The sequence below is a fragment of the Schistocerca cancellata genome, chromosome 4, assembly GCF_023864275.1.
Source record: "Schistocerca cancellata isolate TAMUIC-IGC-003103 chromosome 4, iqSchCanc2.1, whole genome shotgun sequence".
In the NCBI taxonomy this organism is placed as follows: Eukaryota; Metazoa; Arthropoda; class Insecta; order Orthoptera; family Acrididae; genus Schistocerca; species Schistocerca cancellata.
This window is the reverse complement of record NC_064629.1, coordinates 796,788,135-796,803,277: the sequence shown is the minus strand read 5'-3', so window position 1 is coordinate 796,803,277 and position 15,143 is coordinate 796,788,135. Positions and strand designations below refer to the sequence as shown.

General features: G+C 42.2%; 1 protein-coding gene across 8 annotated transcripts in view; it reads right to left on the bottom strand.

The window, feature by feature from the left end:
• Positions 1-15,143, bottom strand: part of LOC126184779 (coiled-coil domain-containing protein 77-like) — a 215,301-nt gene that overhangs the window by 40,911 nt on the left and 159,247 nt on the right. For all 8 annotated transcript variants that reach the window (XM_049927340.1, XM_049927338.1, XM_049927337.1 and 5 more), the window contains one exon: positions 5,743-5,986. In XM_049927340.1, the coding sequence (XP_049783297.1) occupies positions 5,743-5,986 (244 nt within the window). The remainder of the gene's footprint in view (positions 1-5,742; positions 5,987-15,143) is intronic.

The following is a 15,143-nucleotide window of genomic DNA, read 5'->3' as shown; positions in this document are numbered from 1 at the left end:
CAAATATAATAGCTAATACACAGGATAAAATTAAAACCATATGGTCAGTTGTGAAGGAAGTGTCTGGTCAGCAGCACAAAGTCGACAATATAAAGTCAGTTTGTAGTAAAAATATTTCTGTTACTGATAAATCAGATATATGTACAGTATTTAACAATCATTTTCTGAGAATTGCTGGCGAATTAAATAAAAATTTAGTTTCTACGGGAAATGTTATAACTCTCTTGGCAAATGCATTTTCCCAGATTGGTGTCTGAAATACTCCACTGTGATACAGACAAGGAAGAGATTGAGTCAATAATTAAATCACTGAAGACTAAAGACTTTCATGGATATGAGGTAGTGCCTAGCAGAATATTAAAGTACTGTGCTGCACATGTTAGCCCTGTAATTAGCCATATTTGTAATTTTTCATTTAGGAATAGTCAGTCTTTTGAATGATTAAAGCACTCAGTAGTAAAGCCTTTATAAAAAGACAGAAATGGATAATGTAGACGATTTTAGACCTATTTCTATGCCATCAGTGTTTGCTAAAGTTATTGAAAAGGCTGTGTATGTAAGGATAATTGATGATTTTATATAACACAATTTGCTATCAAATGTACAGTTTGGCTTTAGAAGTTGTTTAACAACTGAAAATGCTATATTCTCTTTTCTCTGCTACATACTGGATGGGTTAAAGAAAAGGTTTCAAACACTAGGCATATTTTTTTATTTAACTAAGGTGTTTGATTGTGTTGATCACAAAATACAACAAAGCCTGACATTTTAATTTCACAGAATGAGCATATGATTAGTGAAACTGAACAGTTCAGATTTCTAGGTGTTCATATGGATAGTAAACTGTCATAGAAATCCCACGTTCATTCAAAGATATAATGCTGCCATTTCTACTATTCAAACAGTATCTGAAGTAAGTGATCGTTTGACACGAAAATTAGTCTAATTTGCTTATTTTCATTCGGTTATGTCATATGGTATTATATTTTTGGGTAACTCTTCCCATTCTAAAAGGATATTTTTAGATCAGAAATGGGTACTACTGTCATTTCTTGTTAACAATATCAGCTTATTTCCAAGGATAAGCAGCTTTCACTCAGTTAATACCCGGCAGAAATCAAACCTGCATTTGGATCGGTCTTCCGTAACTCTTGTGAAGAAAGGTGTGCAGTATACTGCCGCATCCATTTTCAATAAGCTACCACAATAATTCAAAAATCTTCATGAAACTGAAGAGTTTCCTCATGGGTCAATCCTTCTCTTCTGTCGAGGAGTTCTTTGAAAAATTAAAACGATTCTTATGATGTATTGTTGATTGCTTTTACTTAAACTTGTGGCTTGACTTATTTTGGATTCATAAACATTTTATTTTTATCTGTTATTACTTTTACATTGTAATTTCATGTACTGACGCATTCCATGACCTTGGAGATTTGCTCTTCAATTTGGTCCTATGGAACTTGACATGTAAATAAATAAATAAATAAATGTGTAACGAGAAAGGAAAATGTGGACTGCAGCAGCTTGCAGCTGGGTGTTCAATGAGATAATTTGGCTATAGACATCATCCCTGATCAGCAGCATGACTCCCCTGTGAGATGGAACACCATCCTCGGGGAGAAGATCAAAGCAGACTGGAAGGAAACACAAGACGTCAAAGAGATCACAAGGATGATATTTCATTTCTTGGAAGCAGAAAACAATCAGATGCTGCAATTCCAGAGCAGCCATGATTTCACCTTGTTGGATGTAATGCCACAAATGCTCCATTGGAGAAGAGTCATAATGGGGAATGGGGAGGAGGGAACAAACAAGGCAGTCACCTAGGCAGCTGCCAAGTGCCAGCCTTCGAAGACTCCCTGCTACAGGTTGCAGAGGATCCTGTTCCATGAAATCTACAGAGGTGTCAGCATTCTCCCTAGATCAGCCTGGAGACTCCAGGGTAGAAAAATGCTAGGCAGTGCACCAGTGAAATGGAGGTTGGCCAGATGAGGGTATAACATGGCAGCCTTGTTGAAGGGGATCTCCAACTCAGGGAAGGAGAAGACTGTTTGCCTTTGTTCAATTTCTTAGAGTTTTTATGGTTGGCTGACAAAGCCCCAGACATTTGTTGGCTAAAGAGATGTAAGAATTCATCACGGGAGTGTTCCCTTTGTCCTTTCTGGCCTCCCAGTTGTGTAGCAGGTGATTTCACCACCGCAGAGGGCAAAGATTTCGTGCCTTGATGTGCAGCAATAGGAGAAGGAGATGGGGATGCTACTATGATACAGGGTGATTTCACAACTGCAATACAGAATTGGAGATCACAACTCTGCATGGCCATGTACTGTGTGGAGCAAGGCATAGGCAGAATAGTACTATAAGTGTCAGATGATATAATGCAGGAGTTTCAACTAGGTAACAACTTGCAGACGACAGGGTACGGTACTTTTTCCTTCACTCAGATCTCCTGAACAACCTGCTCATCGAGATACAAAGAATACTCACGAGATAAGGCAGCATGATCACCATTACAAATGATACATTATAGAGACGTAGGTGGGCAATCACTCTCATGAGTATCTCTACCACAAGTAATACAATTGGCCATGTTTTGACAGGACTCGTGAGTGAGGTTATAATGTTGACACTGGCAGCAATGCATCGGGTTTGGAATGTATAGTCGGACCATGATGGCATCATAGCCTGCCTTAATCTTCGATGGAAGCACAACTCGATCAAAGATGAGAAAAAGATAGGGTGTAGGTACCAAGTTTTCATCAACCTTTTTCATTACCCGATAGACCACAGTGACGTCATTATCAGAGAGATAATGTTGGATTTCCCTTTTGGTCAGACCATCAAGTAATTAACAACACACGAAGAATTCAGCATACAATGGGTCTCAACATGAACAGGAGGAGTGAAGCTGGAAGTAGTTGCTGGGCTTGAAAATCACAATTGGTGTTGTAACTGTGACCGGAACAGCTGCAGGGTTGCCGCGAACAACAACACAAACAGGAGAGGACGGACACAAACAACAAAGGACAACCGAGCGAGACCTTATGAACCACAACAAGTAAGAAACAACGGAGTCACAAGAAGACCTCATGAATCAACCACATCCACTCGTACACAGAACAAAGTAACGTAAATACACTGTCTGAGGCGAGATGTCAATAGTCGCAAGCAAAGATCAGACTGACTGGCTGAGCGAGAGGCAGGCGCTTAAACACATGATCGGGGATGCTGCTATTAGCCACTGGGATCACATGTTCCACTGTGGTGCCTTTACATTAAACATGGTCCAGGAGGCATGCGCCATCACACCTTACTGCGCGATGGTGCAGAGACCTCTAGGGGGCTTCGACGTCCATGCCATCTGGCACGGGTTCAAAATCCACAGTGCGCAGTACCAGAATTGGTCTCCAGAAGCAAAGTCCCATTACGTAAGTGAGAGCAGGACTTCACAGGGCCTGTAATTGCATCAACACATTTCTGAATTATAAACAGAATCACTGTAGCAAAAGACTGGCCTTCTCCAATGTGTGACACCATGAAGAACTGAGATGCAGCTGGGAGAATCATTTAATCATTAGTCTCAATCCATTTACGTTTATTAGATAATTGGATCATTGTTAAAAAATAAAATATGTTTGACACTCTCTCTGATGGCACATTCCTTCCGACTGGGACCCCCCTCAGATTGGGGGCTAACCCACCTTAGCTGGTTGTTCACACTTCATGTTACACCTTGAACTCCAGACAGAGGGACCACATGGCAATTGGAAAGATAAAAGCTCAGGCAATCACCCCTCCCTGGCTCCAGTCTGTGCTGGGGGTAAGGGTGAACCCTACCTGTCAACCTGGAAAAGAAAGTATACATTACCCAGTCACCTGTTATGTGTCAAATGCATGAGCTAGCCTTCAGGAGTTCACAGGGAGGAAGAAGAAACAAAGACCTCAACTGCTGAAGCAGAAGAAGGGAAAGAGATGGAGCATGAAGAAAGAAGGAAAAATCAGGCAAAGGACTGTTGCGATGCCAGGCAACCAAAACTTCAGAATGCATTCCCGAAAATACACAAAACATGTCTCCAAAAGGAGAGGAAAAAGAATAGCAGGAAGACAGACATGTAACATGGAAAGGCATGAGGTGCTGTAAAGGCTGGGGCTCCCGAGTACCAAAGAATTTGGTGGTTCATCCTGGGTGGGTAAGACATATGTGCCTGGAAATTTGTGTTGTAATTTCTTAACAATGTTGTTGAAGCAACATTAACAAAGTTTGCTATTTCTTTAGGGTGGGTTATTTGACTATTGCCCCGTAGCCCTTACCAAATGCTTTGTGTTGGGTGTTGCTCGTCATTTTCTTTTCTTATTTTGAAATGAGTGAGAAGACTAATCTTGGTCCACCATGAATTTTGATTATGACCCTCAGAACATCAGAAGGGATTGGCAAATACTGTGACTATGAGACAGTTCTGACAAACTGCCTATTTGCTTCTGTCTTGGGTTCTTCGGCCGACGTTCATGTAATGATTTGACTGACATTTCACCAGCACGAGTGACTGGCATTGTCAAAACTTCACCCTCCATCGCCGGTGGTGAACTGGAGCTGAGCTCACGGCCGCAGACTAAATTTACCTGGCGCGCCAACATCCAAGGGCTTCTCCTTGGTCATTTCAGGTGCAGTTCTCCTCTTGCTACCTGTGACGGTCATTCGCTGCAGTACGGGAAGCCAGGATCCATTTAACTTAAGGCTTTCCTCTTTCTTATTGAAACTGTTCATGTGTTTTTGTATTTCTACAGCTTCTCTGAACAAGCGCATGTGATAGTGGTTCTCTACAGCCAGAACTCCCACATCGGCAAATTTTATTTCGGACGTTGGCGTGCCAGGTACATATAGTCTGCAGCTGCGAGCTTGTCTCCATTTCACCACCATCAATGGAGGCTGAAGCTTTGACAATGCCATCCACTCGTGCTGGTGAAACGTCAGTAAAATCATTACATGAACGTCAGCCGAAGAACCCGAGACAGAAGCCAATAGGCAGTTTGTCAACAAGTGGCCACGAAAGCCTTAATGAGTCAGCTCTGCTTTCACAGGAACACAGAACATGGGCATGAGGGTGAGGCAGGGCTTCTTTCCCCACACCACTGCTCTCCCCTCTGGCAGTCAAAATTCTAATTTTTTGTGCACATGGCAGACTGCTAGTCTGTAGTGCTTACACTCTGCACTACAGTAACCAGAAAACAAAATCTGTCAATGTATTTTCACTGCACTGAAATTCTTCCCCTAACATGCAAATAGAGTTATTTTTGGTTCTACTTCTACACTACGTACTTTGTCCATTCTAATTGTAGCACTGCTATGAATGCCCACAAAGAGCCAAAATTAATATTCTGCTGATGTTGTAACTAACAAATTGGGCAGTATACACAAAAATAATGTCTAGAAACACCTCACGTTGGAGATGCACTGAGTTCACAGGTAGAAAAATGCTGCTGCTTCTCGATAGAAACAATCATTTGCTGAAAATTAAATACAGCCAAAAGAAGAACATAAATATTGAAATTTTTGCAGAAGCAAACAGTCCAATCAAAAAACCTCCCCAGCCACCATCTTTTTTTCCTCCTCCTTTATAAAATAGCCAGTTTCATTTTTATGTGTAATCATTTAAAAAGAACATATTATATCCAAATTTTCCGAAAAATAGATACTGCATTTCCAGGTCTCTACCAACAACATACCATAAAAAAGTGAATTACCGTGCTTCCAATAATGTTTTCAAGTTTTCAATGGTTTTTTGTCGATTTATTTCTTCAATTTCAGCCTCTTCATAGAACTCCATCAAGTTACGTATATAATCTTCATATCGCTTGCATGTTTCTTTGTATAATTCTGTGAGATGTTTCAGACTTTCCTTTGAAACTGTGCTCATGCTTTCTCCTCCTTTGACTGCACATCTTTCTTTTGCATTCATTATTTTTGTAGCTTTCTTTCCTACTTTACCTGCAACAAAAAAGTTATAAAGAAAACAGGAATTAGTAAGTGCAGGTTTGTCAATAAGGCTCACACAGTTAGTTTGGAACTGGGGAATTTAAGAATGTGAATATAACTTTCAAAAGTTATCATGTTTAGACAGTTTCCTTGATATTTTAATAAATGTTTCAGTAATTTTGATGTATATGTCACATTTACAGATATGTTACAGTTCATAATTTGAGCAAATGAATTTTTATACAAATGAAGGATTATCTTTCTTCTACCTTTTATTATAAACATTAGTGTGATGAGGATAGATTTAGTGAGAAGGGTGAGACCATTAGCAACCAGAAGTATAATACTGCAACATGTATCTTTAAATCACCATTCTTTTTCTAACCTAATTTCACATTTAATGTTTGAATTGTAATATAGGATGCAGCACAAACACCATTATTTGGAGGAATACACCCACATTCTAAAGGGGACAGGAGGCAGGTGAGGTGAGGTGAGGAGAGGAGAGGAGGAGAAAAAGAAATATCAAATCAAATAAGAAACATTGACTTTTTATTTGTGTAAAACGTATGAAGTATTTTTCCAGTCAGAATCAGTACTGCAATAAAGTGCTGGCATTTCACTCACAGCCACTTTCTACACAATTCTTGGCAAGTTCCACAAAGTTTCAGCACTGTATCATTCTCGCGCGTGTCACTTACAATGCAGCTCATTAGAGGGCTATCTGTAGAGAAGCCTGATTGAGATATGGCTCCAAAAGAAAGGTAGCAGTCTGGATAATTAACCGATTTGGCCTTGTTATGTTAATTTGTATGGCCTTACTATGTTGGCACTGCAAATGGCTGAAATCAAGGGGAAACATTTATATTTCCAGATATTTCCCGAGGACATGCAGCTCTACTGTATGGTTTGATGATGACGGCATCGAGTACTGGAATTCAATAGTAGAGAAAAGAAGAGAAGGACAAATAGGACTAATACTAGAACATGGACTAGAAGGAACAAAAGTGGAAAGAGATCTGGAGACACGAAAAGGTCTCAGATAGATTATATAAAGGTAAGAATGAGATTTTTAAAAACCAGGTTTTAAATTACAAAACATTTCCTGGGACAGATGTTAACACTAATCACAATTTATTGGTTATGAACTGCACATTAAAGCTGCAGAAATTGCAGAAACACGAATGAAAGGAGATGGAACCTAGATAAGTTCAATGAAACAGAGCTTGTTGATGGTTTCAAAGGGAGCATTAGGCAAGAACTGACTGAATCAGGTGAAAGGAATACAATAAAAGGTTAATAGGTAGCTTCAGTGATGAAATGCTGAAGGCAGTTGAGAATAAATAGGTGAACAGGCAAAGGTCAATTATAAATCCTTGGATAACACACAAGATATTGAATGTAATTAATGAAAGGAGAAAACATAAAAATTCAGAAAATGAAGCTGGCAAAGAAAAAAAAAACATCTAAAAAATAAGATTGAAAGAAAGTGCAAAATATCAAAGCAGGACTGGCTAGAGGAGAAATGCAAAGTTGTAGATGCCAGCTATAGAGAAATTAAAAGAACTTTGGGAAAAAAAGAGGCACCTGTATTAATAGCAAGAGTTCATATAGGAAGTCAGTATCAAGCAAAGAAGGAAAGGAAAAGTAGCAGGAATATATAGGGCTGTACAAAGGAAACAAACTTTAAGACAATGTTAAGGAAAGGGAAGAAACAGTAGATGAAGTTTAGAGGGGAAATATTATAATGCCACAAGAATTTGAAAGTGGGCTGAAACAACTAATTTGAAACAAGGTACCTGGAGCAGATGACATTCCATCATCATTTTTGAGATCCTTGAGAGAGCCAGCCACGAGAAAACCATTCCACCTGGTACACAAGAGATATGAGATGTGCAAAATACCCTCAGACTCCATGACATGTGTTGACAGATGTGGATATTATGGCACCATCAGTTTAATAAGCAATGGTTACCAAATAAAAACATGTATTACTTACAGAAGAGTGGAAAGACGTAGAGCCCAATGTCAGTGAAGATGTTTGGGTTCCAAAGAAAGGCTAACATATGTTTATAGCATTTGTAGATTTACAGAAACCTTTTGACATTGTTGGCTGGACTACACTTTTTGAAAATCTGACAGTAGGGATAAAATACAGGAATAAATGGGTTACCTGAAACTTGTACAGAAATTTGGAAAGGGAATTGAAGTTAAAAAACTTTGATGTTTGCTGATGACCTTTTAATTCTGTCAGAAATGGCAAAGGACATGAAGGATCAGTGGAATAGAATGGAAAGTCTCTTGAAATGTGGTTGCAAAGATGGATAAGAAAAGTAAAACAATGGTAATGTAACATATTGAAACTAAGTCAGGTGATGTCACAGGCGTCAGTGTAAATTGTATGGGATAATAAGGTTTGCACAGGATAGAGTAGCATGGAGAGCTGCATCAAACCAGTCTCAGGACTGAAGACCATAACAACAATAAGGTTTGGAGAGCAAATTGTGATTTAAATGGCTGTGAGCAGCACTAAATGTTTTTTTTAATTAGCTGTTTATTTATTTGCAATTTTGGTGAAGCTATGTTTTGGGTAATAGTGACCAAGCATGAACCACAATCTTTATGGCCTGCAGTTCTCTGAGCATACTCCATTCATTCATTCATTCATTCATTCATCCATTCTCCATAGACAAACACAAGGATTTGTTTTGGATTGTGTACATATTTTACACTTCCTCTCATAACTTTGTGCAAATAATTACAGGCAATAAAGATAAAAAAGTTATATTGCTTGATTACTGGTACATATAAATACTATTTGTATAAATGAAAGTATTGTCCCCCTCTGAAAGGAATTCCTCAATACAGTAAAAACATTTATTGATAAGGAACTCCTTCCAGACCATTTCAAATCACTTTCCACTTGAGCTTCATAAATTTTTGTAAGTTGGTTATAAAATTTGATCCCCATGCAATACGGGCTGTCGTCTGCACTTCCTGTGTTATGTCTTTCCACATTATAATCATAGTCTCTCCAAGTATTGTAAATGTGCACATCTCTATTTAGACTATTATAGTGCTTGTATTTTAAAATTAGTTGAACTTTTTTATAAACATATATTGATGGCAGTGTTAGTTGATTCTTACTTTTGAAAAACCCTTTGCAAGACTCATTGTAACTAAGCTTACAAATGATCTTCACTGCCTTTTTTTTGAAGGATGGATATGCTATTTACATGCTTGGCATCAGCACACTCCCCTACTTCAAGCCCACAAGTGAGGCATGTACACACTAAAACATAGTATATAATGCTCATTCGCTGATATATGGGAACTTGTGGCATTGCCCTCATTGTATAAATTGATTTTCTTAATTTTTGGCATAATAAGTCAATGTGATGCTCCCAGGAGAGAAGACAGTCTAGCATTACACCAAGGAAAGTAGTTTTATCATCCAATTTTATTTTTGTATCATCATCAGACATAACACTCCATTGCGCTCCATCTGGTTTGAGGTGTATTTGAAACTTCATTAGACTTGTTTTACTGATGTTTTAAGATTAAGTGATTGTTTTGAAAGTAATTTTTCAATCCGAGTTAGACACCAGAGCAATGAGCAATTTTGGACCAGATCATTTGCATTGGTTCCCCAGTTAACAACTCCTGCCCACATAGTTAAAAGTACCTTGCTGTTGTGTTCTGTGGGCGTATCATTGATATATAATGTGAATGACAAATGCCCCAGAACTGACCCTTGGGGCAAACCACACTTTGGTATGGCTGGACAGGAGCTGTACCTTAATAATGTTGACCAGTTTGTGTGTGACCTGTGTGACATCTGTCTTGAAGGTGTGACTGTAAAATATTTTTAACTGTTCCGCTGACACGATATGTTTTCAGTTTATCAAGTAGCAGCTTGTGAACTAGTATTGTAGATGCACATGATAGATCTAGGAACAAACATGCCACCCTTTTTTATTCATGTAACTTCATAAATATTGTATTTACTAAATCAATATGGCAGATGTTACTGAGTAGCCTTTCCTAAAACCATCCAGAGTTTCTCGTAATACTGTCTGTGACAAGAAAGTTTTCTAATCTTATTGCAGTAAGCTTTTCTAATACTTTGCTTATGACCAGAATTAAGCTGATAGGTCAACAGTTTTTGATGTAGTAAGTACTACCTTTTTTTGTACAATGGCTTTACTGCTGTATATTTTAATTCAGATGGAAACACTCCTTTATTCAAACTTTCATTGAAGAAGTGAAGAAGAACAGGGATCAGTGAATGTTTGGTTGGTTGGTTTAAAAGGGGGAGGGGAAGCGACCAGACTGCAAGGTCATCAGTCCCGTGCTACCGGTAAAATAATAACACAAAGGAAAGGAGGAAAGAAAGGAGACGTACAGCACAACAACAGGAGAAAGGAAGAACCAGAAGAACGACAGAAGGGCAAACAACACCACCATGGACAAAACAGGAAAAGAACACCACAGAAACAAGAAACAGGTAGATGGGGTAAAAACAAGAGAGCAGATGACCGTGGCTGGCCGCCAATGAGAATAAAAAGGAAAAGCCAGCCACTCTGCGACACATTAAAACATCCGCCCTAAAAGCATTAGAGTGGAGAACACAAAGGGACAAAGAACATGTGCCAAAACTTACATAGAATGATAAAACCCACTGTCACATATAAAACGTAAAACTAAATTAGCAAATGAGGCGTTGTCAGCTAAAATTAATGGCAACGAGTCCGGTAACTGCAGAGTCCGTCACAGGGCAGCCAAAGAAGGGCAGCTCACCAAGATATGAGCCACTGTCAGCCAGACACCGCACCGACACTGAGGTGGGTCATCACGGCGCAGGAGGTAGCCGTGTGTCACCGAAGCGTGGCCAATGCAAAGCCAGCAGAGAACCACAGAGTCCCTGCGAGAGGTCTGCATGGAGGACTGCCACACATTCATAGTCTCCTTAATGGCACGCAGTTTGTTGTGCATACTGAAAATATGGCATTCCATCTCCCAAATCCGAAAAACCTGGCGTAAAAACAAACACAGGTCAGTTATTGGAATGCTGACCTCCATACGCAGTTTCTGTGTAGCCTGGTTGGCCAGCCTGTCAGCAAGTTCATTGCCTGGGATTCCAACGTGTCCTGGGGTCCACACAAACACCAATGCACAACTGGACTGTTCCAGGGCATAGATAGGCTCCAGGATGGTCGCTACCAAAGTATGACAAGGGTAGCACTGGTCGACAGCTTGTAGACTGCTCAAGGAGTCAGAACACAGAAGAAATGACTCCCCAGAGCATGAACGGATGTGCTCAAGAGCACAAGGTATAGCCACCAGCTTGGCAGTAAAAACACTGCAGCAATGGGGCAAAGAATGCTGTTCAATATGTACTCCATAAACATACACGAAGCCGACGTGACCGTCAGCTGTCGAGCCATTGATGTAAACCATTTTGTGGCCTCGGTACATGTCAAGAATCGAGAGGAAGTGACAGCAGAGAGCCGTGGGGTGAACTGAGGCCTTTGGGCCATGTGAAAGGTCCAGGTGAAGCCGAGGCCTAAGTGTGCACCATGGAGGTGTACGCGAATGAACCTCGAGTATAGGTGAAAAGGCAAGGACTCCAGTTCGGATAGAAGGAATCTGACATGCACTGCAATTGTAAGCCCTGACCTGGGCCGCTGATGCAAGAGATGAACTGCTGTGGGTGGGAAAAGGAGACAGTAATTCGGATGTGCAGGAGTGGGACTCCAGCCTCTGCCAGGATGCTGGACACAAGACTCGTCCTAAAAGCTCCCATCGCTAGTCGAATGCCACAGTGGTGCACTGGGTCGAGTAAACTTAACACTGAGGGTGCTGCTGAACCACAAACCAGACTCCCATAGTCAAGGCAGGATTAAACAAGGGCTCTGTAGAGCTGCAGCAGCGTAGAGCAATCTGCACCCCAGTTGGTGTTGCTCAGGCAGCGGAGAGCATTGAGGTACTGCCAGCATTTCCCCTTAAGTTGATGAAGGTGAGGAAGCCAAGTCAATCGGGTGTCGAAAATTAGTCCTAAGAACTGATATGTCTCCACTACAGTGAGTGGATCGTCATTAAGGTAAAGTTCTGGTTCTGGATGAACGGTATGACGCCAGCAAGTGCATGACACACGGCTTTGAGGCCGAAAACTGGAAACCGTGGGCTAGCGCCGATGACTGTGTCTTGTGGATGGCTCCCTGTCAGTGCCGCTCCGCAACACCAATACTGTTGGAGCAGTACGAAATGCAGAAGGCGTCTGCATACAGAGAAGCTGAGACAGACGGCCCTACAGCTGCTGCCACTAAAAATAGAGAGACACTCGATACAGAGCCGTGTGGGACCCCATTCTCCTGGCTATGGGGGGAACTATGGGAGGTACCAACTTGAACACGGAAAGTACAAAGCGATAGGAAATTTTGGATAAAAATTGGAAGTGGGACTTAGAGACACCACTCGTATAATGTGGCGAGGATATGATGTCACCAGGTGGCGTCATACGCTTTTCGTAAAACAAAAGAGACGGCAACCAGGTGTTGGAGTATGGAAAAGGCTGTTCACATGGCAGACTCTAGGGACACAAGATTATCGGTGGTAGAGCGACCCTGTCGGAAGCCGCCCTGACATGGGGCCAGTAGGCCACGTGACTCCAGGACCCAACACAACCGCCAAAACACCATATGTTCCAGCAGCTTACAAAGAACGTTGGTGAGGCTGATGGGCCGATAGCTATCCATCAAAAGCAGGTTCTCACCGGGTTTGAGCACCGGAATGATTGTGCTCTCCCGCCATTGCAATGGAAAGATGTCATAGCAGCAGATCTGCTTGAAGATGATGAGGAGATGTTGCTTGTAGTTAGATGAGAGATGTTTAATCATATGACTGTGGATCCGATCTGGCCCAGGAGCTGTGTCAGGGCAATGTGCAAGGCCACTGAGGAGCTCCCACTCTGTAAATGGGGTGTTATAGGATTCACTGTGGCGTGTAGTGAACGAGTGGATTTTCCCTTCCAGCCGCCGTTTGAGAGTGTGACAGGCAGGGGGTGATTCTCCGATGCAGAGGCTCAAGCATAGTGCTCAGCAAAGTGCACAGCAATTGCATTTGCGTCAGTAGATAACACGCCATTTATGTTAATACCGAGAACACCTGTTGGTATCTGGTACCCGAAAACATGTTTGATCTTTTCCCAGACTTGGGAAGGTGGCATATGACACCCAATGGTCGAGACGTATATCTCCCAACACTCCTGCTTCCGTCGTTTGATAAGATGGTGAATGCGGGCATAGAGCTGTTTAATGGCTATGAGGTGGTCTAGGGAAGGGTGCCATTTATACCACTGTAGAGCTTACTGAAGCTCCTTAATTGCTTCAGCGACTTCCGGCGACCACCAAGGGACTGCCTTTCACCGGGGCACCCTAAATAGTGAGGAATCGTGTTTTCTGCCATAGAAACAATTGTTGTAGTCAACTGCTCAACCATCACATCAAAGTTACCATGTGGGGGACATTCGACAGCAGATGTGAAAGTTTCCCAGTATGCCTTGTTTAAAGCCCATCTGGGCAGGCATCCATGGGCCTGAAGCCAGGGCAGTGACAGGAAGATGCGGAAGTGGTCACTACCATACAGGCCATCATGTGCTCTCTAGTGGACAGACGGGAGAAGTCCTGGGCTGCAGAGGGATAAATCAATGACCGAGTAACTACCATGAGCCACACTGAAATGTGTGGCGGCCCCACTATTTAAGAGGCGGAGGTAAAACTGAGACAGTAAAGTTTTGACATCTCTGCTTCAGCCAGTAAGCATGGTGCTACCCCACAAGTGGTTATGGGCATTAAAATCTCCCAAAAGTAGGAAAGGTTTAGGGAGTTGATCAATCAGTGTAGTTAATACATTCAGGGATACCGCACCATCTGGAGGAAGATATACATCGCAGACAGTTTTTTACTGTGTTGCCCTTATTCAGGTCCTCAGCGGACGCCAGAACCTCTACCTCATCTGCGGACACAGAGCTTGTAGGTAGCGGTGGTGTGGGTACCACCGCAATTCCTTTAGTCTTGGGGACCTTCTTTTTCAATTTCTCTCACTGCTCTTTGGGTTTCCCTGACTGGGAGGACTTCACTGATTCAGTCTATGCGACTGAGGATGAACATGAAGCCCTACAACCAGCTGCTTTTGGGTTCTTCAGCCACTGGCGGGTGTAATCTTTCCCATTAGCAGAAACCTAGAAAGGGAGTGACCCAAAGGACACCTTCGTAGTGAGAGTAGCCGAGGAAGACTTACACTTCTCCGGCTCAAGCGAGGACTGATATCTCTGATGGTTGGGAGGTGTTGCTCCCGAAGTAGGTGGTGTGGGAGCAACAGGAAGGGAAGTGCCCCCCACCATCAAGGGGGCAGGTGTAGTCTTCTGGTTCTGAGAGGCGACGGGAATGTGAGGAACTGATGGGGTGACAACTGTTCTCGTAGCGGCAGTGTAAGATGAGGTCATGGCCACAGGATGTAGGCACTCAAATTTCCTCTTAGCCTCAGTGTAGGTCAGTCGGGCCGGGGTCTTATATTCCATGATTTTCCTCTCTTTCTGTAAAATCCTGCAGTTTGGCAAGCAAGGTGAATCATGTTCTCTGCAGATGACACAGATGGGAGGCAGGGCACATGGAGTATTAGAATGTGATGGACATCCACCATCTCAACATGTGATGCTGGAAGTACAGCGGGAAGACATATGGCCGAACTTCCAGCACTTAAAGCACCGCACTGGGGGAGGGATATATGGCTTGACGTCACAGCGGTAGACCATCGCCTTGACCTTCTCGGGCAATTTGTTACCCTCGAAGGCCAAGATGAAGGCACTGGTGGCAACCTGATTATCCCTTGGACCCTGATGTACACGCAGGATGAAATGAACACTTCGCCACTCTAAACTGGCGCACAGCTTGCCATCAGACTGCAAAAGAAGGTCCTTGTGGAATATAATACCCTGGACCATATTTAAGCTCTTATGGGGCGTGATGGTAACAGAAACATCCCCCAACTTGCCACAAGCGAGTAATGCCCGTGACTGGGCAGAGGATGCTGTTTTTATCAAGACTGACCCAGAGTGCATTTTGAATAAGCCCTCCACTTCCCCAAAGTTGTCCTCCAAATGCTCCAC